Source organism: Ceratotherium simum, chromosome 34, assembly GCF_057802395.1.
Source record: "Ceratotherium simum simum isolate JZ-2026a chromosome 34, ASM5780239v1, whole genome shotgun sequence".
In the NCBI taxonomy this organism is placed as follows: Eukaryota; Metazoa; Chordata; class Mammalia; order Perissodactyla; family Rhinocerotidae; genus Ceratotherium; species Ceratotherium simum.
Window position 1 is genome coordinate 32,697,150 of NC_141933.1, and position 22,125 is coordinate 32,719,274.

Consider the following 22,125-nt stretch of genomic DNA (forward strand, 5'->3'; position numbering starts at 1 on the left):
ATCACTTCAATAATTATTGTTAAATGTTATAAATACTTTATAAAACACTTCAAATAATCTTGAGTGACACTAGTGTCTTGTTCCATTAGTTAATATCCTTTTTTTGTGTGTGTGTGTGAGGAAGATTAGCCCTGGGCTAACATCTGTGCCTGTCTTCCTCTACTTTATATGTGGGACGCCTGCCACAGCATGGCCTGATAAGCGGTGCATAGGTCTGCGCCCGGGATCCAAACCCTCGAACCCCTGGCTGCTGAAGCGGAGCCTGTGAGCTTAACCGCTTCACCACCAGGCTGGCCCCAGTGAATATCCATTTTTATGTTTGAAAATTATCTGAGTTAAATTTTTATGGTAGTACCTCAGTACTTTGTTTTATCAGTTTGTGTTAAGGTTGATTGTTTTCTTTTAAAAATGCTTAAATTCTTCTAGGTGTTTAGTAGCTGCAAAAGTAAGCTGTTGCCTTACAGAAATGTTGTTAAATAGTTTAACAATTTTATGCATCTAATTTCTGTGTGCATAATATATATCCTATTTCTTTGGTACATTTTTAGAGTATTTGGAATGTTTATTTTGAGAATTGATGGTGAAATACAGAAATATGTTTAAGCATAAGAGAAGCCAAAAAAGGTTATATATCGTCTAAAGAGTTTTAAAATATTATTTTGGGGAAATATAAGGTTCAAAAATCTAAGATATAGAAGGGACCTAACAGTGAAGTCTTTTCGTCTACCTGTCTTTGAGCCATCCAGTTCCCCTCCCTAGTGACAAATGTTGAGCTTATTTTTTTCCTGTGCTTTTACAGGAATAATTGCTTCTTATGTTCTGTTTTGCACCTTGCTTTTTTTTCTTAACAAAGTAAATTTTAGAGGTCTTTTTTTTTTTTTTTACACAAGTACTTAGTATTCCATCTTTTGTTCAACCTGTCTCCTACTGAAAGGACATTTAGATTCTTCCCCGACTTGTTTTATTACAAACATTACTGCATTGAATATCTGTGTACGTGTCATTTCCATTTGTGTGAATATAGATTAAATTCCTGGATGAGGAATTGCTGGATCAAAGAATGTGTGGGATTTTTTTGAATTTTCTGTATCCAAGTTGCCTTTTCAATTTTCTATATCCACTACAACCACAGAGGTTGTAACAATTTAAAATCCCATTGATAGGGCCGGCCCCATGGCTTAGCGGTTAAGTGCGGGCGCTCCGCTGCTGGCGGCCGGGGATTCGGATCCCGGGTGCACACCGACGCACCGCTTCTCCGGCCATGCTGAGGCCGCGTCCCACATACAGCAACTGGAAGGATGTGCAGGTATGACATACAACTATCTACTGGGGCTTTGGGGGGAAAAAAAAATCCCATTGATAATCCTCTGAAGAGTCCACTTCCTCACATTCTCTTAACACAATATGTCATTACGCTTTTTAATTTTTGCCAGTATTCGTAGGTAAAAAATTACATAATCTCAGTGTGGTGTTTTTTTTTTTAAAGCTAGTTCTTTTTTTTTTTTTTTTAATTTTATTTATTTATTTATTTTTTCCCCCAAAGCCCCAGTAGATAGTTTTATGTCATAGCTGCACATCCTGCCAGTTGCTGTATGTGGGACACGGCCTCAGCGTGGCCGGAGAAGCGGTACATCGGTGCGCGCCCGGGATCCGAACCCCGGGCCGCCAGCAGCGGAGCGCACGCACTTAACCGCTAAGCCACGGGGCCGGCCCCTCAGTGTGGTTTTGATTTGCATTTCTGTTATGAATGAGATTGACCATGTTTTCATATGTTTAAAGACCTTTTGGGTTTCTTTTTCTGAGACCTGATATTCTTACCCCATTTTTCTGTTTTGTTTTTTCTTATTTGTAAGAACACTATACCTTAGGGGAAGTTAAGGGAAACTTTTATCTTCAGCTCGATTTGCTATTTAGAATTTCGAGTAATTTTGATATAACATTGTATAGTATGTTATCTTTATGGCTTATGTTGTTTTTCTCAATATCATATTGGAAGGAATGATAAATATGCTCTGAGATGAAAGACCAATATTTTCCTTTGTTGTTTTGGTGTTCTTGACTTTAAATATTTTTCTTTCAAATATATTTTTTGTTCTTAGATTGTCATTTAGTTGATCAAACCTATAATTTCCCATTTAAACCTTATATTTGCAAATTATTTTTCTCATACATGTCTTAAGCTTTTGTATGTTTGCAACTCAACATTAGAAAGACATGAGAGGACTTGAATACCTGTATGTAATGATGATAATTTTAAGCAGATTTTATAAGGGTATATTTCTGTTGCTAGTTGTATTTGCAAACCCTTAAATTGACTTGCCTGTAAAATATTTGTGAAGAAAAATCTTGATTCACAGTGCAGATTTTCTTGAGCTATTCAATAAGGTCATTGAAAATAGTAGGCATCAAAGTCATGAAGGTATCTTTCAAGAATCATAGAGATTCCTTTCAAGTGAATTTTATGTGTAAGGATTATATTTATACTATTTATTTAACATTAAACATTTTTATATTAGTTTTCCCAATGGTGAGGTTATTAAACCCTTCCTAAAATCTGGTGTTCCAACATGCATGCCCTCCTATCCAACAGTGTAACTCAACCATGACAATTTGAAAGTACATCTTTAGATTATTTTATGCCTTATTTGTGTGCGTATTGCGAGATGATGAAGGAGTGTGGGGAGGGAACAGAACGATGGTCTTGTCCCTGTCTCTCTGTCCTCCTTCAAGTTTAGGTAGTGATGGGGAAAGGGCTGTCAGGGCTCAGCTTCTTTGAGAAACGGAGCATTAGGAAGCTATTATTTTCCTGTTACTTTTTACATGTCACATTTTTTGATAATCTGACATTCCCACTAACCTCTTACATAAAGCCTGGACAAAATTAGACCTGTATGTTAGAATCTACTAGAAAGAGTGACCATGTGTTTATTAGATTACAGGAGCCTTCTTCCAGACTTCATTTACAGGCTAAAGTATCATCATCTTGATCCAGAGCTTGCTATTCAGGTTTTTTCCTCTTCAACTTTCATTTCAGTAACAATACAACGAGGGCCTCTTTCTTATAGGAGAAATTCCAGTATAATCTTTATTTCATTCTTGTCTACTAAAACCTTCATGGCAGTATTACGTATAGAATTTGAACTTTACTTTTGTTGGTATCACTTTGGAAAATGTCATCACAAACATGTATTTATTTGGAGGAGATAAAATGTAAAATACAAACTGAACATTTTAAACTATATAAAATCAAATTCCAGAGAAAATAGGGCATGGTTTTGTTAAGCCTTTGAATATGGCCCTCTTTGGAGAAACGTACTTAGGAACTTATGAAGTAAGGAAAGATGTTGTTTTAAAATTAAGTACCTATTAGATTATTTTATAAACATTCTGGAGATGATAAATACTTAAAATTTCAAAGTAGGACTTAACACATTAAAATAGAGCCAAAATTTTAATTTTGGAATGTGTCTATCATAGAGGAAGACGCTTCATGTCTCCATCTTATTTCTTGATTCTTCTGGAATTTAATATTTTTTTACCTGAATTCTTTCCTATTTTTTTTTGTTGAGGAAGACCGGCTCTGAGCTAACATCTATTGCCAATCCTCCTCCTTTTCTTCCCCAAAGCCCCAGTAGATAGTTGTATGTCATAGTTGCACATCCTTCTAGTTGCTGTATGTGGGACGTGGCCTCAGCATGGCCGGAGAAGTGGTGCGTCGGTGCGCGCCCGGGATCCAAACCCGGGCCGACAGTAGGGGAGCGTGCACACTTAACCGCTAAGCCACAGGCCCGGCCCTCCTTGGTTTTTAATAAAGATAGTTTGTTGACTGTATCTACCTATTTAAACTTCCACTTGCAAAATCCCAATTTCTCATCTTTTAGGTGGCTATTTGAAACAGTGTTGCATAGGAAATAAAAACCATGTTTTCGTTCAAGAGAATTAGTGAAAAATTAAACTGATTTGGGTGTTCATGTGGAATTATCTAAAGCATGTGAAAATCTACTTTCAAAATCCATATTAGAATTTTAATCAGTTCTTATCCATTTTTTAAAATTATTTTTTTCTGAATTGACTTACAGTATAATACTTAGCACTCTTGAAGTGAGGTTTTTTAGCTAATGTTTTAACAAGAATTATAGAACTCATAATGAGCTTCCTATAAAAGTTATACATGTACATCTTTACCTTGCCATCAATATTTGAGATAGTATATTCCACAAATTAATTTTGAGTGAATATGCAATCCACATTCATAGACTTTTATCCACATTTATTTAGCAACTATTTATTGAATGTCTACTATATGTTAGGCACTATTCTAGGTGTTATGAAATAAACTGATAAAAATCAGTGCCTTTGTGGGATTTTTTTATGATGTTGACTCACTTGTTACCAAATGAGTCAATGGAATAATACCCAGATGGAGTATTGAAAAAATACAGTTATTATAGTAGGCCTTCATAAACAGTTGTCACTGAAGCTAAATATGTGGGTGAATAAAGATTTTGGAATTAAATGGTTCAGTTTTAAAAGGCAAGCATAATAAAGCAGTATCAAATGAATGGAAGTTGAAAGAAAAGAAATGAGGGAGGAAAAACAGAACTTTGTCATGACTGTTTAAAAAGGAAAATAAAAATTTGTTTTCTTATTTAAAAGAGTAATGTGTTTATTGCAGAAAAATTAGAAAAGTGTAAGCATAAAGGGAAAGAAATCCATATTCCCACCACCTTTCACCACTTTAGCTTTTTTAGATGTAGCTATCTATAAACTCTTAAAACTTTTTGTAACTTATGTTTTTCACATGGTAGCATATTTTTGTGTTATTATTTATTATACAAAATCACTTTTAAATATGCTGAAGTAGTCCATTTGAGACGTATGCTATAACCAGTCCTTTATTGTTGTACATTCATGTGTATTTCCAGTTTTTTGTTTTATAAGAAACTAACAAATATAATTTTACTTAAGTATCTTTGCACATTTATAATCATTTCTTTAGACTGACCTTTTAGAATTGGTATTTCACTATCAAAGGTTGCTGGCATGATCTTCAAACTTAGCCAGCTAATGATTTTTTTAAATTGCTTTCAGAATTTTAGTAAAAATGGCCAATGTATAGTTTGTCCAAGAGTAGAGAGTAAGATTAAATAAAAGTACAATTTTGGTGAAAAAGATGATTAGGAGATTATTTATTAAACATTTTGTTAAAAGGAACATGGGATTAGGTCATTTCATTAATAAAATAGAAATAAGCTATGCATGTATGATCCAGAAAACCACAACTGGGTCAGAATACAAATGTTGATTCTATTTTCTTTCTTTCTCTAAAATAATAAAAAGGATATCAAAGGCAGAGTTGCAGAAGGTAATTATAATAATTTCTGATCTAAAATTGAGTATTTGAATAGCAGCATTGATAAAAACATAATGTTTTAGCCTGAAAAATGCACTGTAAATTTTGTAGGATAAGAAAGTGGGTTTTCCCCACATTCGTGGCTCTGTGTTGATAGGGAAGTACTGGAAGAGTAGGCAAGTTGCTCAAAAAGCAGAGAAATGTAATCCACTGAATTTGTATCCACTTCATTGTAGAAGCTTAATCCTGATTTTGAAAATTGATTTTAAAAAAGGCTAGATGAAACATTGCTCATGATACTAGGTATCTAGTTTAAATGTTATTCTTGATTCAGCAGTATAAAAATGTATGTAGAATTGGGAGCAAGGAAATGCACAGAAAAGTTTGATGCCATTGAAAACTGGGCAAGTGAAATGATATTCTCATAGGAATCTATCAAAATCCGAAGGGAATCGCTTCTCGGCCTTTTGGCTAAGATCAAGTGCAAAATGGGAAGAAAATTGTCTTGATTAGTGAAATTAGAACGATCTACAGTAGCGGAGTGACTAAAATAAGCCTTTTGTCCAATGATAAGTCTATTGTTAATGTTTAAAAAATAGCAGTTCTCAAATTGTAGCAGTTCTCATTTCTCAAAGTGAGAAGTGTAGTGAGAGAGGAAAGAATTGTAAAGAATTTTAAGTAAATGGTTTTCCACTCCAGAAATTTTCCTCTCCACACATTAAAATTTTTGTGTGACTATACTAATGGGAGATTAACTCAGAAATGAGAGTGGAGTGAGATATTTTCTAAGGCAACGTTCATGTAGAAATCCTAGAGAAATTGTATTAGGGAAAAATATTTTAAGTTTGCCTGGAAGGATTTTCATTTTCTTAAGAGGACAATTCATAAAAGCTGAAAACTAAGGTAGCAGGGTAGAAAAGACTTCACATTAATATGAAAGAAATCAACTGATATTAGATCTTTGTGGGGAGTGAATCAGCACATCTGCCTGAGCACAACTCTGGCCGTGCAGTACAGAATTGATGCCATTTTTGAGATCAGTGGCCTATAAACTTGATCTCTGACATTCTTGACAGCTCGAGAATCTCAAATGATTGTACACATTTCTCATTCTCAATTTTGATTTACCATTTAGAAAGATTTATGCCATACATCAACTTGGAGGGAGTGATGGAGGAGGTGGCATAGTGGGGCTAAAGTAGCAAAACCAATTGAGTTATGAAGATAAACTAGTGATTTTTGATACTTAAGACCAAATTACTCTTCTTAAAAAGTAAAATATCCTGCTCTATTTTCCTTATTCAAAATTTGCTGATTAGTTATTTTTGAAAAGTAATTTTTGGCATGGTGTTGACAAAGTATTCATTGGAAGCAAAGAGTTTAGACATTTATTAAATAAAACAGCTGAGTCTGTAGATCTCAAGTGATGGTTTTTGACCCTATAAATTGGGGCAAAATCAAATACAGGTTCAAGTTTTACCTTTGACAGTCTTGGCTGAAATCAGTTTTCCTGATTTACCTAGCAATTATTTAACTTTTTTAGCTTTGTAGGCCTGGCTGAGAATTTTAGAGCATTTAAAAACGAATTTAAAATGGAGATATTTATAACTAGAGAAATATACTAGAGAGTTAATTACTCAGAAGAGGAATTTATTGCCCCAAATCAGCTATGCTTTTCTTTCTTTTTTCTTAAAAAACAAAAACCCAACTTGCTTCACTGCTGTGAAATTGTGTTATAGAAATAAAATGTTATGGAAATATGTAACTGAGACAGAAAAATTATCTCAGTTCTCCCAGTGATAACAGTTTTGGCTAACAGTTTTGTGTGCATTTCTCCTGAGTTTATGTCCCTTGCACTCTAGATAGACAGAGACATGGGGGTGGGGGAATGGGTAGATGGATAGATAAATAAACCAAATGTGTATATATTTTTAAAATTCCACTTCCTTTTTAAAATAATGTAGACATATTTCCATTCAGTATTATAAATGTACATCATTGCTTTTAAAGTTTTATGTATATATATGTATAACCCATTCCGTTGTTTAGACAAAGCATAATTTATTTAATCATTCTGCCTCTAGTCATTTAGGTTTCCAGATTTTCTGTATTTGAAGCACTCTTGCAGTGAGTATCCTCATGTAGACGTCTTGCTGCTGGATAGTGTGGCTGACAGTGCAGTTGTGCAGTCTGGGCAAGTTAGTAAACCTGCCCGTGCTGCAGTGTTTTCACCTTAAAGTAGTAAATAATAGTAGTACTTGAGTGTGTTCTAAGGATTGAATGAGTTAATACATATAAACCCTTAGAGTAGTGCTTACATACATTAAGCATTTGATAAATTCTGCTATTATTAGAAGCATTTTGTCATTGATTTCAACTTCTAAGAAGCTGAATTGTTTCAACTTTTAAATTTAAAGTTGTAAGAGATAAGCAATAACTTGCACATTGCCAGGTCTACTGATCTCTTCTCCACCCTCGTTCCTTTTGACCTGTGGCATATCTACCATCCACCAGGACTCTTTTTCTTAAAATGTTCTCCTTTGACTTCTTAGATGTGATGTATCCTTTTTCTCTTATCTCAAGTACTCTTTGGGGTTCTATTCCTTTTCTGTGCCTGGTAATGGATATTTTTGAGAAATGGATCTTTGCTTGTCTGTATATTCTCTGTTGCAGAGAATATACTTAATGCCTTAAGTGTACTATATGCTCTAGGTATATGTAAAAGAAATTTATAAACAGATAGCTCAAATACACATCTTTAATCTCACTCTCTTATTTGAAAACCAATACCTTATCTCCTAACTTCAGTTTCTACCTGAGTTATTTATGGTCATCTCATATTAAATCTAATGTAAACTTTATTATACAGCAACTATCATAACATTTTTCATTTTTATTCCCGTGAAAAAATACCTCTATTGTTTTTACCTCTATATTACTTGTTTTCTCTCCCTGTTCCCCCTCCCCTGTGCCCAGGCCACTGTTACCCCACTTAAGGATGACAGCAACAGCCTCTTAGCTATTGTCTCAGCTAGCGCCTGCTAGCCTCATCCCATGGCACTGAAAGCAACCTCTGTCTTCCCCACCTCCACACCCCCACCATACTGATAAGCCATAGTTTCTGTACTTTAATTATTGGGTGACATCCAATTTTTTATATATCAGATTTAAACTCTGCTTGACTTTTTAGGCCCTCTGTAATGGACCTCCACCACAATTAGCCAACCTATTTTCCTAATACATATTCTTTCTCGTGTGGGTGTCTTCACTATTCCAACAGAAAACTTCAGAAACTCATGTTATTTCATTGACTTACCCAAACCTTTTTTCTCATTAATGGCCTGGATTCCATCTGCTCAGTGAAATTTTCCTTGGTAACTAATTTGCTTGGGACTCCTTTTCCTCTGAATTTTATAGGACATAGGGCATGTATAAAATAATTTAAATTTAAATTTAGTCGTATGTTCTTTCTAGTAATTCCTTGTATATTTCCAACTAGATTATGAGCTCTTTAATAGAGTTCAGGTCCATATTCTCGTATCTACTTGGTAAATTCTAAGCACACACTACAAATACTTTTAGTTGGTTCAGAAAAATGGAAGATTAATTAATACCTAATTTGGTTAGTACAAAGAATTAAAATAAATGTAAACTTAATTTAGAACTGAAGATAATCATATTTTTGCATAGCACATTTTAATTTCAATCATAATGACATTAAAACTGATCTATACTTTTCACTCATATTTAACAAATATGTTATTTCTCTGGTACATTTAAGTGCCTGGAGGAACTGAAAATTTATGGAACATCAACAGGTTTTGGCCCATCTGTTAAATCTAAATTTTTGTATATGTAAATGTAGGCGTACATGTGTAACTACATTTAATATGAAAATTATAGAAATAGTACAATATATTGTAGGAAAAATTAGGAAGTACAGATAAGCAAAAATTAAAATTACCTAATTTCTTTATTTACTTGACTCCCTCACTAAAATATAACTCCATGAGTTATAAAACTTAGTTTTACCCACTGCTGTACCTCCAGTGCTAGAAAAGAGCCTGCCACGTAAGCACACAATTATTTGTTGAAGAAAAAATTTGCAGATACTCCTTTCCTGATATTTTTACTTTAAAATTGGGACTGAGTGGTGGAAAGGACAGTGTTCACAGCTACTCCAGCAATTTAAAAATCTGTTAGTAGATCTTACTTACTAAGTGCCATTCTTCAGTACTTTCCAAGTTCCTTAAAACTACTTACATTCTGTAATCTTCCAAAACGTATTTTTCAGGGTATAAGGGATTAGAAAGCAGCAGCAAAGAGGAGTGAAAAAGAGTAAATGAGTGGAAGATGGGGTTTATATTTAGGATTCCATTTGCTTTCAGTTTTCAAGCTAAGGAGCTAAGTTTTTTGGATAATTAAGAAGACAAGCAGAATGAGGCAGCTTCTGCAGCTCGAACTCAATGTAAATTGTCTTAAATTCCACAAAAGTGCATGTGCTATACTTTAAAGTAGAAAAGGTATAGAGAACAAATTAGGAATACAGGTTTGCAGTTCATTCTTTTATTCATCACATTTATTTGTAATCAACTGCCATGTAAACTCACTTGAGATGGGGCCTCGCCCTGCTTCTGCTGTGTAGCCCAGGAGTGTCTTAAAACACGATTGATTTGTTCCAAATGGTTATTATATGAAAACCTAAACAAAGTATGTAGGGACTTTTTTCTTTAGATTGTTTTGCTTGTTTACTTTCTTCTGTACAGTTATGTCATTTGGGTTCACTTGTCAAATATGCTTTTGAACCATTTAAAATTAATTGTCCAGTTACTTATTAATGATTCTTATAATTGATGATTTAAAAAATTACATTAAAAAAATTTCTGATGTTATGGGATTTATTTATTTTTCCCCAAGGTATATTATAAGAAAAAAAACCTCTATTTGAGGAAATCAGCCAAAACGCTGTTGACCTGTAGAGGTTTATTTCTCTGATAAGAAAAATGTTAGTTTTATAGGCATTTACACCAACATTTTATGAAGTATTTAATGAAATATGAAAAATGTGCCTAACATTAGTTAAGAAAAACTAATTTATTTTTAAACACTTAATATTGTGGCTTCTTTAGATCTACATATAACAGTGTTCCAGGTAAAAGGCATAGCTAATCTAAACTATTGAAAATGGAGCTTACCACAGTTAGTCAAAGGTTTATTAGACTTTTTTTCTTCTGATAAGGTTTACATTACTTATTTACAAAATTAAATAATCTGCTGTAAGTAATCATTAGTTCCAGTAATTGCCCAGAGGATAGTTTTAGTTCCCAAAGACAATAATGTTCAATTAATACTTGGGAAATCATCGTGTAAATTAACACAGGACTGGAAATAGGAAGTGCTCAGCAGCGCCAGGAGCACAGCTTTGTTGCCTCAATATGTTATACTTGTTTCACTCTTCCCCAAATAACTGTCCATTTGAATTGAATTAAATTTGAAGTTTAATTAATCTTGATAGTATTCCAGTTATCTTCCCACTTTCTGAAATACAAATAATTAAGAAGTTGACAATTAGAAATTTTTATTCCTTTTCCTCCACAGCAACTTTTCATATCTTGGTGAAATTCAAATGATTCATCAAAAAAGTTATATTGCAATTGTGTGATAAATTTTTCTGATAAACAGTAGATATATGAGAAGGATAAGTATTAAAAACGATTCTCAATTTTTTCTTGTAATGGTTTTTTAAATTACAAAAATAATGTAACCACATTATAGGAATTTTGAAAAACAATCATTCCATTACGCTCAATTGTTCATATTTTGGTATACTTCCAACCACTTTTAAAAATCTTTGCATTAGAATAACTTGGGATTCCTGTTAAAAAATGGAAATCTACACTTTTAACAATCACCTCAGATGACTGTTTGCACATTAAAGTTTGAGAACCGAAGACTAAAGATAATTTTTTAAGAGCCCCTGTCATTTAAAATTACATAACATTATACTTTTAATAGATAAGATATGAGCAAGTTTTTAGTAAGCTTTGCAAAATTATGTGTATGTGTATAATGGGCTTTAAATGGAGGCATTTTCTGTTGGTTAATGACAGAAAGATCCAAGAATCTCTGATGTCAAAACAAAACAAAATTCAAAGCAATATCAAGAATTTTTCTTTATTTTTAAAATATAAACCAAGCTTTGGTTATCAGGTAGATTCCTGTAGCAAAGTACCTAACTATGCTAAATATATTTAAGAATATTTAATTTATAGGTAAGATGTTTTCATATAAGTACTAGTGAACAATGCCTAGGATAATAATCTTTTAAAGAAGAAAATTGGACTAGTAGTAGGATGACCCAAGGCAGAGTGTTTGCATAATCTTGTGCTGGTTTCACCAATAGTGGGATTTGAATATGGCCTGCAGCATAACCTTGCCTTTTCTCTCAAATGGGGCCTGTTATAACAACAACATTGCTCTTTCTAGCTACTTGGTTTTCATAGCTCTGTTTAGAGATGATGTAATGAAAAGTTTATACTCCTTTGATTCATAATTTTGTTAATTGGTATGATTTATAAGCACCTGGAATGTTTATGCTTTATTTTCTTTTCAATCTTTGGAAAACCGTTTGTAGTAGATATTACTATTCTGTTTTATAAGTGGAGAACACTGAGGCTGGGAGAGATTCAGTAGTAAGATGATCAAATTCCTTTCATTTTATCACACCACTTCTCCAAAACACGTTGATATTTTTAAAAATTGAATAATGTTCAAACTATAATGAGATAGCTGCTGTGGTAATACCACCAGCATAGGCTCTGTAGAGGGGCTGTCAAAGAGTATTTATTGAACTAATGAGTGACAATCAGTGGCGATGTAGTCAAGGCCAGAGTCTTCTTTTTTTTTTTTTAAAGATTTTATTTATGTATTTTTCCCCCAAAGCCCCAGTAGATAGTTGTATGTCATAGCTGCACATCCTTCTAGTTGCTGTATGTGGGACGCGGCCCCAGCATGGCCGGAGAAGTGGTACGTCGGTGCGTGCCCGGGATCTGAACCCGGGCCGCCAGCAGCGGAGCGCGCGCACTTAACCGCTAAGCCACCGGGCCGGCCCCAGAGTCTTCTTATATTAGTCAAATATAGGAATATTTTTCTATATAAATGTATTTAATAACAATTGAAGCAATAAATAATTGATGAATCCAAGATACAGGACCAATTCATGTAGGGGAAAAAACGTAAAATTTTTTTGGTTTATGTTTCTTACACACATATACACGTAATTTTTACTGAAATGCATAAATGAAATCATATACATGAAGTACAGTCTCTTTTCTTGCCTGTATTCCTCCCTCCACCCACAGAACTCTGCTGGCCACAACTATATTAACAACTTTGTGTATATTCCATATTTTCTCCATGGAGAATGGTTACGTGGAGACTTAAATTAGCGGCCTGGAGAATCTAGTGGAAGAAATATTTCTAAACCTAGAGCAAAAATCCAAAGAAAGCATAAAAATAACAGATTTTGAGGAGATAGAACAAGGAGACCTAATGTGTATAATAGGAGTTCTAAAAGGAACAGGTGGAAGAGAGGCAATTCTGTTAGAAAGAAAAAAATTCTTAAGCTGAGAAAGACTTGAATGTAGCTTCAAATGGCATGCTGAGTTCCAGGCAGAGTTCGTGGTAATAATAAATGGCAATTACTGCGTGCTCACTCTGCCTGGAAGTGTTTTTAATGGCTTCAAATTTATTGACTCATTGAGTCCTTACAACAGCCCTACAAAATAGGTATTATTATCTCTCATTCAGATGAGGAAAAAAGAGGTAAAGCGGATACCTAAGAGGTCTCACTCCAGAGCCTTGACTAAATTGCCTCAAAGAGCAAAGACCTTATTTAGGCATATCCTGTTAAAATTTATGAACTCTGAAGATCAAGGGGAAATCTTCCAAGTTCCGGAGAGAAAGAACAAGTTATCAGCAAAAGAAAGGCTGTCACTGGAGTTCTCACCTACTGCACTGTAAGCAAGAAAGCAGTGGGAAAATTTATATACGCTTCTCAGGGAGAAGGGCCAAAAGCCAAGGTTTCTCTAACGAATCAAATTATTCACTTGCCAGGGTAAAACGAAGATTTGCTAATATATCACTGTTGAGCAAGTAACCCCACCTACCATCTGATGAAAATATTCAAAAGGAAGGGAAATCTAATCTTTAACCTTGGTTTTTGTATGAACTCCTCCCTTTCTTTACCAGTCTTAACACCTCATCCTTAACATTTTAACTTTTTCCAGGAAATCTTCTGCAACTCCCCAAGTGTGAGTTTTATGCTCCCACAGCACCCTGTACTTCTCCCATCTTGGCACTTATTTTCCCCATAAAATTGTAAGCTCTATGAGGACACAAGCAGACCGTGCACCTTTTGTTCACTGTGGTAGCCCCGGTGCCTAGCACAGTGCCTGGAATATAGTAGATTGACTGAGTGACTAAAATTTATGTGTAGTCAAAATTAGCAGATCTTTTTTGCTGCTCTACTCAGATTGTTTTAGTAGTAGCTATTCAAGGAAAGTAAAGCTTTAAGTAAAGTTTGTCTTCAGTAGATACTTAAAGACCTATTCAAGTATGCTTTGTATATATTTCTGTATTTATTTTGTGACTATTTTACAAAATTTTAAATTCACAAAATTTCAACATAAATGAGTGTATGAAAATCTATCCATATAGAGTCAATTTATGAAAGGCATGTTTACAATGCATATTGTCCATGTTGGGTTTGGACTTCTATTATTTGTTATTTTTGAAAGACAAAATTAATAGGAAAGTGTAGAGATGAATTTGCAAGATTAGTCAAGAAACTCAGAGATAGTTTTAGTACTCTAAAAAGGATGATATTAACCCTATATTTTTGTGTTTCTCTTCAGATTAAAGCTAAAAATTATGACAAGGTTGAAAAGGTGAGTCCTCTTAAATATACATTGAATTCTATGGTCAAGTTTAACTTAAGACTTACCATATATAAAGCAAATATAGCAAAATGTTAAGAATTATTGAATCTAGGTAGTGATTTGATTATATAGGAGTTCATTGCACTTATTTGACTTTTTTGTATCCTTGAAAGTGTTCATAATAAAAATTTTGGAAAAGAAAATAATTATACTCTACTGACCAAAATCATGAGAATGATTTTGATTGTCTAAACTGAAAATGGGAGAGAGCTGTTATTTGCCATTTATTTGAAAGGAGATAAATTAATGAAAGGAACTTAATTTGTTTTTTTAATGCTCCATTTCACCCATGTATATGTGAAATTTATTTAATGTGGATGCTAATAATATTTTCTTGTATTTTCAGCTATTTCAGAGATGCCTTATGAAGGTTTTGCACATTGATTTATGGAAGTGTTATCTTTCATATGTCCGAGAAACCAAGGGTAAACTGCCAAGTTACAAGTAAGTTATATAAGGATCTTAAGAATGCAAGTCATCTTCGGGCACACAGTCAATCCCGCATAAACTCACACCTTTTCTTAACTCCAGGGAGGAAGAGACTTAGGGATTTGAAAAGTCAAGATTCTCTGAGAAGTCAGTAAAACTTAGAAAACAGTGCTTCAAAAAAAGCCACTGGCATTAGTCTTATTCTGGAGAATTTAATCATCCAAGCCCCTCTTCTACATTGAAACACTGTACATTTGCAACACCAAATCACTTTCTTGTCTTGTTGTCAAACTTAATAAGAAGCGTCTTATTTCTTCTTGTGGCACCTCGCTTGGCAGGTCACAATGCCATGTGCTACTTAAGTGTTCTAAGGCATCTTTGACAATTCTATTGTTGTGTAGTTGACCTCCCCACATGACTTATACCCACCTACCCATCTTCACTGAATCTAAATAATGGACTTTCTCAAATGCTATTTTTGTATATAACAAACAGGGAAGTTATTTCTATACTAGAATTCTATCTTTCTTTTCCTCATTATCCTTTATTGTCTTATATTGAAGAAGTTCTTTCTCTCTAAATTTTACTTCAGACATAGGTCTTCAGGCCTAACTTACCTCATTAATCAAAGAACCAGATATTTCCACATTTGAATCTGCTACATATAAGATTAGGCAATTTAAAGAATATAAAGATAGGGCCGGCCCCGTGGCTTAGTGGTTAAGTGCGCGCGCTCCGCTGCTGGCGGCCCGGGTTCGGATCCCGGGCGCACACTGATGCGCAGCTTCTACGGCCATGCTGAGGCCGCGTCCCACATGCAGCAACTGGAAGGATGTGCAGCTGTGACACACAACTATCTACTGGGGCTTTGGGGGAAAAATAAATAAATAAAAAAAGAATATAAAGTAAAACATGGGCCTTATCTTTGATAAGCTCACAAGCAGTAGATAAAGGAAACAAAATATAAATTAATGACATTGACAAGTTAAACACAAAAGAACCATTATATACTTGCAAAGATGTCTTTCCATTTTTGTTTATACAAAAGGTTCAAATGCTGTTCTGATCATATGATCAGAAGTTATGATTATGTTTCAGTTGCAGATCATTTTAATAACAAATTCAATTAAAAAACATATCTTTCACATTTATTTCAGAGAAAAAATGGCTCAAGCATATGACTTTGCACTGGATAAAATTGGAATGGAAATTATGTCTTATCAGGTAGAGTTAAAATTTTTTAATATGTACCCTTAATAAACTTGAAAAGATTAAGAAACATACTAACATTTTTTTTGTTTCTTAGATTTGGGTGGATTACATCAATTTCTTAAAAGGCGTGTAAGTATTTTTATAGTTTTTTTTTTTCCATGTGAACAGTCAACTTAGCTATAATATAATTGATGGTATTTCTTATCTAACACCAGGGAAGCTGTTGGATCTTATGCAGAAAATCAGAGAATAACAGCTGTCCGAAGAGTTTATCAACGAGGTTGTGTTAATCCAATGATCAACATTGAACAACTCTGGAGAGACTATAACAAGTATGAAGAGGTAAATTAGGCTGGAGGAGTTTATTATTATAACCAAGCCATTTTAATTTTTATGCATTGTGGATTTGTGGATTCTAGGCTTTCTAGTATCTGGTACCTGAATACGAGTGCTGCACATGTCTGTTTTTATATTGATTGTAATGAAAGAACCACACGTAATGGTTTTGCAAGGTTTTTGAGAGTCTCATATTACTGTTGAGTTATTTTTTAGAGAATACTCTGGGAAGATTACAGTTCTTACAAAACCATTTTTCTTCAATGCTGAACCCTACCCACACAATCATCCATACACATTGTCATTGATCTGAAATGGTACCTTTTTAGAATTGTTTTTCCAGTAGCAATGATCAGTTGCAATGCACCTCTTTTACCTAGTTACGGTGATGTGATTATTGGCTTGCATTGGTGAGATGTGGGGCTGCAGTCCAAGATCTTTGTCTCATTGGCATGTGTTTTAACCAACTGAGCTAATAAGCCCGTATCTGTAAAAATACATGTCAAATAAGCTCTATCATTAGAAGAAAGTTAAAGTTTTTGATCTTGGGATTTTAAAAAATTATTGAAGACCACAAAGAACTTTTAATTTTAATGTGGCTTTTATCTATCAATATTTAGCATGAAATTTTCAAGATGTTTATTTATTAATTCATTTGAAGTTTATAATAATAAACTCCTTACGTTTTAACATAAATAGCATTAAAACAAACTGTATTTTCCAAAACAAAAAAAATTTAGTGAGAAGAGTGGCATCTATTTATATTTTTGCAAATCTCTTTAATATCTAGCTTACTAAAAGATAGCTAGATTTTCATATCTGCTTCTAAATTCAATCTGTTACGATATTGGACATCATGTAGCCTCTGAAAAACTCCACTGTATATTTTTGAGGGAGGCAAATAAAGTCTTAGTATTATATGAAAATTGTTTTGATCTCATGGACCCCCTGAAAGGGTCTCGAGGATCAGGAATCCTTGCATTACTCTTTGAGAACTGCTCGGCATGAGTGAATGTTTACGTCTCCTTGCTACCTCTGTGCTTATTTTTAAAGTTATGCAGACCTAGTTAGAAAAGGGCTTTTAGGGCTAAGCCGTGGCTATTCACCCAGATGAATCTGCACATCATTCTTTATTAGTGGAATTGACCCTTTCCAAATCATTGCCTATTTTTATAAATTCCTGATATGTAGACACTTACTACCAGCTCATAACAGACATAAGCAGATCCTCCTTGATCTCTGAAGCATGTAATCTGATTAAACCTTTACTAACCAAAAAATCTTTTAAAATAAAGAATTTAAAGTAGTTTAGTAAATGAATAAGTTAACTGTATTGTACTAATATTCAAATATACTTAATTTAAAAATAATATACGTTTTTCTTTTTTTTTTTAGGGTATTAATATTCATTTAGCTAAAAAAATGATTGAAGATCGTAGTAGAGATTACATGAATGCTAGGCGTGTAGCTAAGGTATGGAATTCCATCAGGCCTCTTATTTTAATGATTGTTATGAGTATATTGCTTACATAAGAGCTTTCCCTGTCTGGTATTACTCTTGATATTTTCAGTCATTGGCAGTCGTAACTACTGACAATTAATTGCATTGTCTGAGCAGATGATATATTTGAAATGAAATACCTCTTTACAGACACCTTAAAGGACAAAATAGAATAAATCGTGTTTGGAAGAAATTATTATTATTTATTTTATTTTATTTTAATTTTATTTAATTTTATTTATTTTTCCTCCCAAAGCCCCAGTAGATAGTTGTATGTCATAGCTGCGTATCCTTCTAGTTGCTGTATGTGGGATGCGGCCTCAGCATGGCCGGAGAAGCGGTGCGTTGGTGTGCGCCCAGGGTCCGAACCCGGGCCGCCAGCAGCGGAGCGCGTGCACTTAACCGCTAAGCCTCGGGGCCGGCCCATGAAGAAATTATTTTTTAAAATACAGAAACAGAGGTTGTAGAGAGAAGATTCTACTTAGAATTGAGGAAGTACTTCTTATCCTTCCCTCCTATCTGCTCATACATGTCTGAATGTTGCACTACTCTGTGTATAATAACATAGCTCTCAGGGACAGATTTTTGTCTTGTGTGCATACTTTTCCATTCATTGACACTGTTAGAGGTTAGGGAAAATAACCTAGTAATACAAACTATTGAAATTTAAAAAGACACATAGTTTCTCCAAAGATAGCAGTAATGATTCCACCAGATCATTAGTCGTGCTGATCTGTCAACTCCTCTGTCCTGGAGAGTGGTCTCCTAGATCACCTGCAGAGAGGGCCCAGGGGTATTCTGTTCACTCAGTCCTGGGAACCTGGTCTCAGGCAAGTAATTCTCTGCTATCTTTCTCCTTGCTCTTAAATAGTTTTTAGATTATATTAATAAAGTGGTATTTGGAAAAAATAGGCATTTTGAACAAAGTATTCCAAACTGATCAGCTCCATCCCATATATACGAGTTGTTCCTCGGCTCAAAGAATTCTAAATGCTTGTTGTCTAGGAATATGAGACAGTAATGAAAGGTTTGGACCGCAATGCTCCCTCGGTGCCTCCTCAGAATACTCCTCAAGAAGCTCAGCAGGTGGATATGTGGAAGAAATACATACAGTGGGAAAAGAGCAACCCTCTTCGTACAGAAGATCAGACTCTTATAACAAAAAGAGGTAACAAGATTAACCCTCCTGGGACTCCAGTTACATGAATGTTAGACCAACTGATATTATCCCATAGGTTACTGAGGCTATTTTTTACCCCCAGTATTTTTTTCTGTATGTTCTACAGATTTAATAATTTCTATAGATCTGTCTCCATGTTTACTGACCTTTGTTTTATCATATCCAATCTGCTGTTAAGGCCATCCAGTGACTTCTTCATTTCACATATTATACTTTTCCGTTCTATAAATTTGCATTCTAGAAATTTTTGTATTTTTTATAGTTCCTTTTTTATATTTTCCTTTTTATAGTTTCCATTTCTCTGTTGAGATTCTCTATTACCATCTTTTTCTTTATATCCTTGAACATGTTTATAACAGCAGTTATAAAATCCTCATCTGCTAATTCCAGCATCTGGCCTATCATGGGGTTGGTTCCTTTTTGTCTCAATTATGGGTCATATATTCCTGTTTTCTCAAAAGTTTAGACATTTAAAAATTTTCTTTTGGACATTGTACAGATGTACAAGTGATACTTTGTAAAGACTAGATTCTGTTATCTTCTTCTGAAGAATGTTGAGTTTTATTTTAGCAGAGAGTTAAATTACTTGCACATCACCTGGACCTTGAGGAGGCTTGGTTTTACACTGTTAGGATGGGTCTGTTTTAGTTTTGCCCTTAATGTCAGAGTAAATCTCTTAGTCCTGGGACATAGTCTTTACTCCTAAGACATAATGGAAAATGCAAGGTGTTTACCCAGACCATCTCACTTGATGGGACTCAAGTTCTAGACTTGGTTTCCATTACGCTGGGTGCCCTCTGGGATATCTATTCAGCTGTTTCAGTCTTCCAGCTTTGCTTTCCACTTGAGCTCTTTGTATTCTTTCCTGTGTATGTGTATTTTAGTGGTCAGTTAAAGATTTGAGGGCATTTATGCCCAGACTTTCAGGCTCCACCCTCTGTGGCTCTCTCTTTTTGGGGATTTTCCCCTATAATTTCCAGCTGCTCTTGTAGCCCAGAATTCCATGTTACTTGCTTCAAGCCAGTAAAACTTCAGCATTTGACTTGAGTTCTAGCTATCCCAGAACTATACACATAGGGGTGTGCCGTAGAGGGGAAAACCATATTAAATATGGGTCTTACCCAGTGTGGTTCCGATTTTTTCAGGGCTCAATCCTCTTTGGTTTCTGTTTCTTTTGGTCATTCTCCGATGCCTTAGAGTTGCTTTTTGCATTTTTTATTTTATGATTTTTATTTTCAGGAGAGTTAGTCTGATACAAACTACTGCCATTGCCAGAACTAGAATTTGGAATTTTTTAAAATCCCTCAATCTTGCCTTCCTCTCTCACCGCTAGGCCATTGCAGATACTGTTTACTTTGGCTACACCATTTTTGTATCCACTCCTGTCCTTCCTGCACTCCATATACTCTCACGTCTGACCAGTTTCTATCCCTTCTCAGGTTTTGCTTTAGATGTCAGTTCCTACGCTGTACTTTCCTCATCAGGATACTTTTTTTGTGTGTGAGAGGAACATCAGCCCTGAGCTAACATCCATGCCAATCCTCCTCTTTTTGCTGAGGAAGACGGGCCCTGGGCTAACATCCGTGCCCATCTTCCTCCACTTTATGTGGGATGCCGCTGCAGCATGGCCTGACAAGCGGTGCGTTGGTGCGCGCCCGGGATCTGAACCTGGGCTGCCAGCAGTGGAGCGTGCGCACTTAACTGCTACGCCAGGGGGCCGGTCCCCTTATTATTTTTTATAATTGCTTTCTTCGTATTGATCTTCCCAATATGCTGCAGACTTCTTGAGTATAGGAAGTCTTATTCACTGGTGTATTCATGGTGTCCTTCACATTCCCTAGCATGTAGCTGGTGCTCAATAAATATTAATTTAATAAATGATGAATAGATGGGGCTTGGGTGGATGATAGTACTAGAAATCACTAAAGCTTTTTATTTCTAATTATCACTCATTATTGAGAGTCTTGTCTTAGCCTAATAATTTAGTTGTGATGCTTGTATTGATAGTTTTATAAATGATGTTTATTTTAATTGAGTATTGTGAATGTCTTCCCTTAGTTATGTTTGCTTATGAACAGTGCCTGCTCGTGCTGGGCCATCACCCTGATATTTGGTATGAAGCTGCCCAGTATCTTGAGCAGTCAAGTAAACTTCTAGCAGAGAAGGGGGTGAGTATTCCTTTTTCCCTTTTTCATGTTTTCATGGTTTTGCTATGACAATAATTTGCTAAAAATATAAAACTGCATTTTGGTAATAAAGTTTAAGTGTTGAAAATTTTAATCTTATGTCACTTTGAATCTTAGTGACACTTTTATATGATTAGACTACCTTAGTCAGAATTAAAATACAGTAGCTGTATTAAAGTGATGAATCTTTTAGAGTACTTCTATGACTCTTCTGTTAAAATAATGGAAGAAGCCTTTGGAATTTTTTTAGAATCCAGAAATTCATGTGTGTCCATATGTGTATATATATATGAGTGTATGTTTTATTCTCTTTCAGCTATATTAAAATTATTGAGACTGAGATTTTCTTGTTTTTTCTCCTAGGATATGAATAATGCCAAATTATTTAGTGATGAAGCTGCTAATATATATGAAAGAGCCATAAGCACTTTATTAAAGAAGAATATGCTTCTTTATTTTGCATATGCAGATTATGAAGAGGTGAATAAAAATATTTAGACCTTTCTTATAATTGGATTCTTTACTGCAGGACTGAATTTTTTCTGGCTGCTTCTTTGTCAGGCATATTGTTTTTGGTAGACAGAGATGATGCAAAATGAACTGTTATTAGGCCTCATCTCATTATATATTTATGCTTAAAGCAGGTACCATTGTGAGGTGCAGCCTCTGCATTCCTCAGAGCTCAAATCCTGCTTGTTTATGAGTATATGTTTATATCCACTTCTTCTCTACCACCTTAGAGTCGCATGAAGTATGAGAAAGTTCACAGTATATATAACAGACTTCTGGCAATTGAGGATATTGACCCCACCTTGGTGAGTAGCTTTACATATCTCTTTTCTACCTTTGCAGTCTGCTTTAACAACAAAAAAAATTAATTTACGTACAGTAAAATTCACTGTTTTTGTTGTATGGTTCTATGAATTTTG

At 34.6% G+C, this 22,125-nt stretch overlaps 1 protein-coding gene across 1 annotated transcript in view; it reads left to right on the top strand.

Annotated features, from left to right (window-relative positions):
* The window catches only part of CSTF3 (cleavage stimulation factor subunit 3), a 71,209-nt gene that overhangs the window by 36,493 nt on the left and 12,591 nt on the right, over positions 1-22,125 (top strand). Inside the window, exons 4-13 of the mRNA XM_004436839.3 lie at positions 14,269-14,301; positions 14,699-14,796; positions 15,939-16,005; positions 16,088-16,122; positions 16,209-16,335; positions 17,725-17,802; positions 18,836-18,998; positions 21,069-21,178; positions 21,560-21,676; positions 21,937-22,011. Coding sequence (XP_004436896.1) covers positions 14,269-14,301; positions 14,699-14,796; positions 15,939-16,005; positions 16,088-16,122; positions 16,209-16,335; positions 17,725-17,802; positions 18,836-18,998; positions 21,069-21,178; positions 21,560-21,676; positions 21,937-22,011 — 903 coding nt within the window. The remainder of the gene's footprint in view (positions 1-14,268; positions 14,302-14,698; positions 14,797-15,938; positions 16,006-16,087; positions 16,123-16,208; positions 16,336-17,724; positions 17,803-18,835; positions 18,999-21,068; positions 21,179-21,559; positions 21,677-21,936; positions 22,012-22,125) is intronic.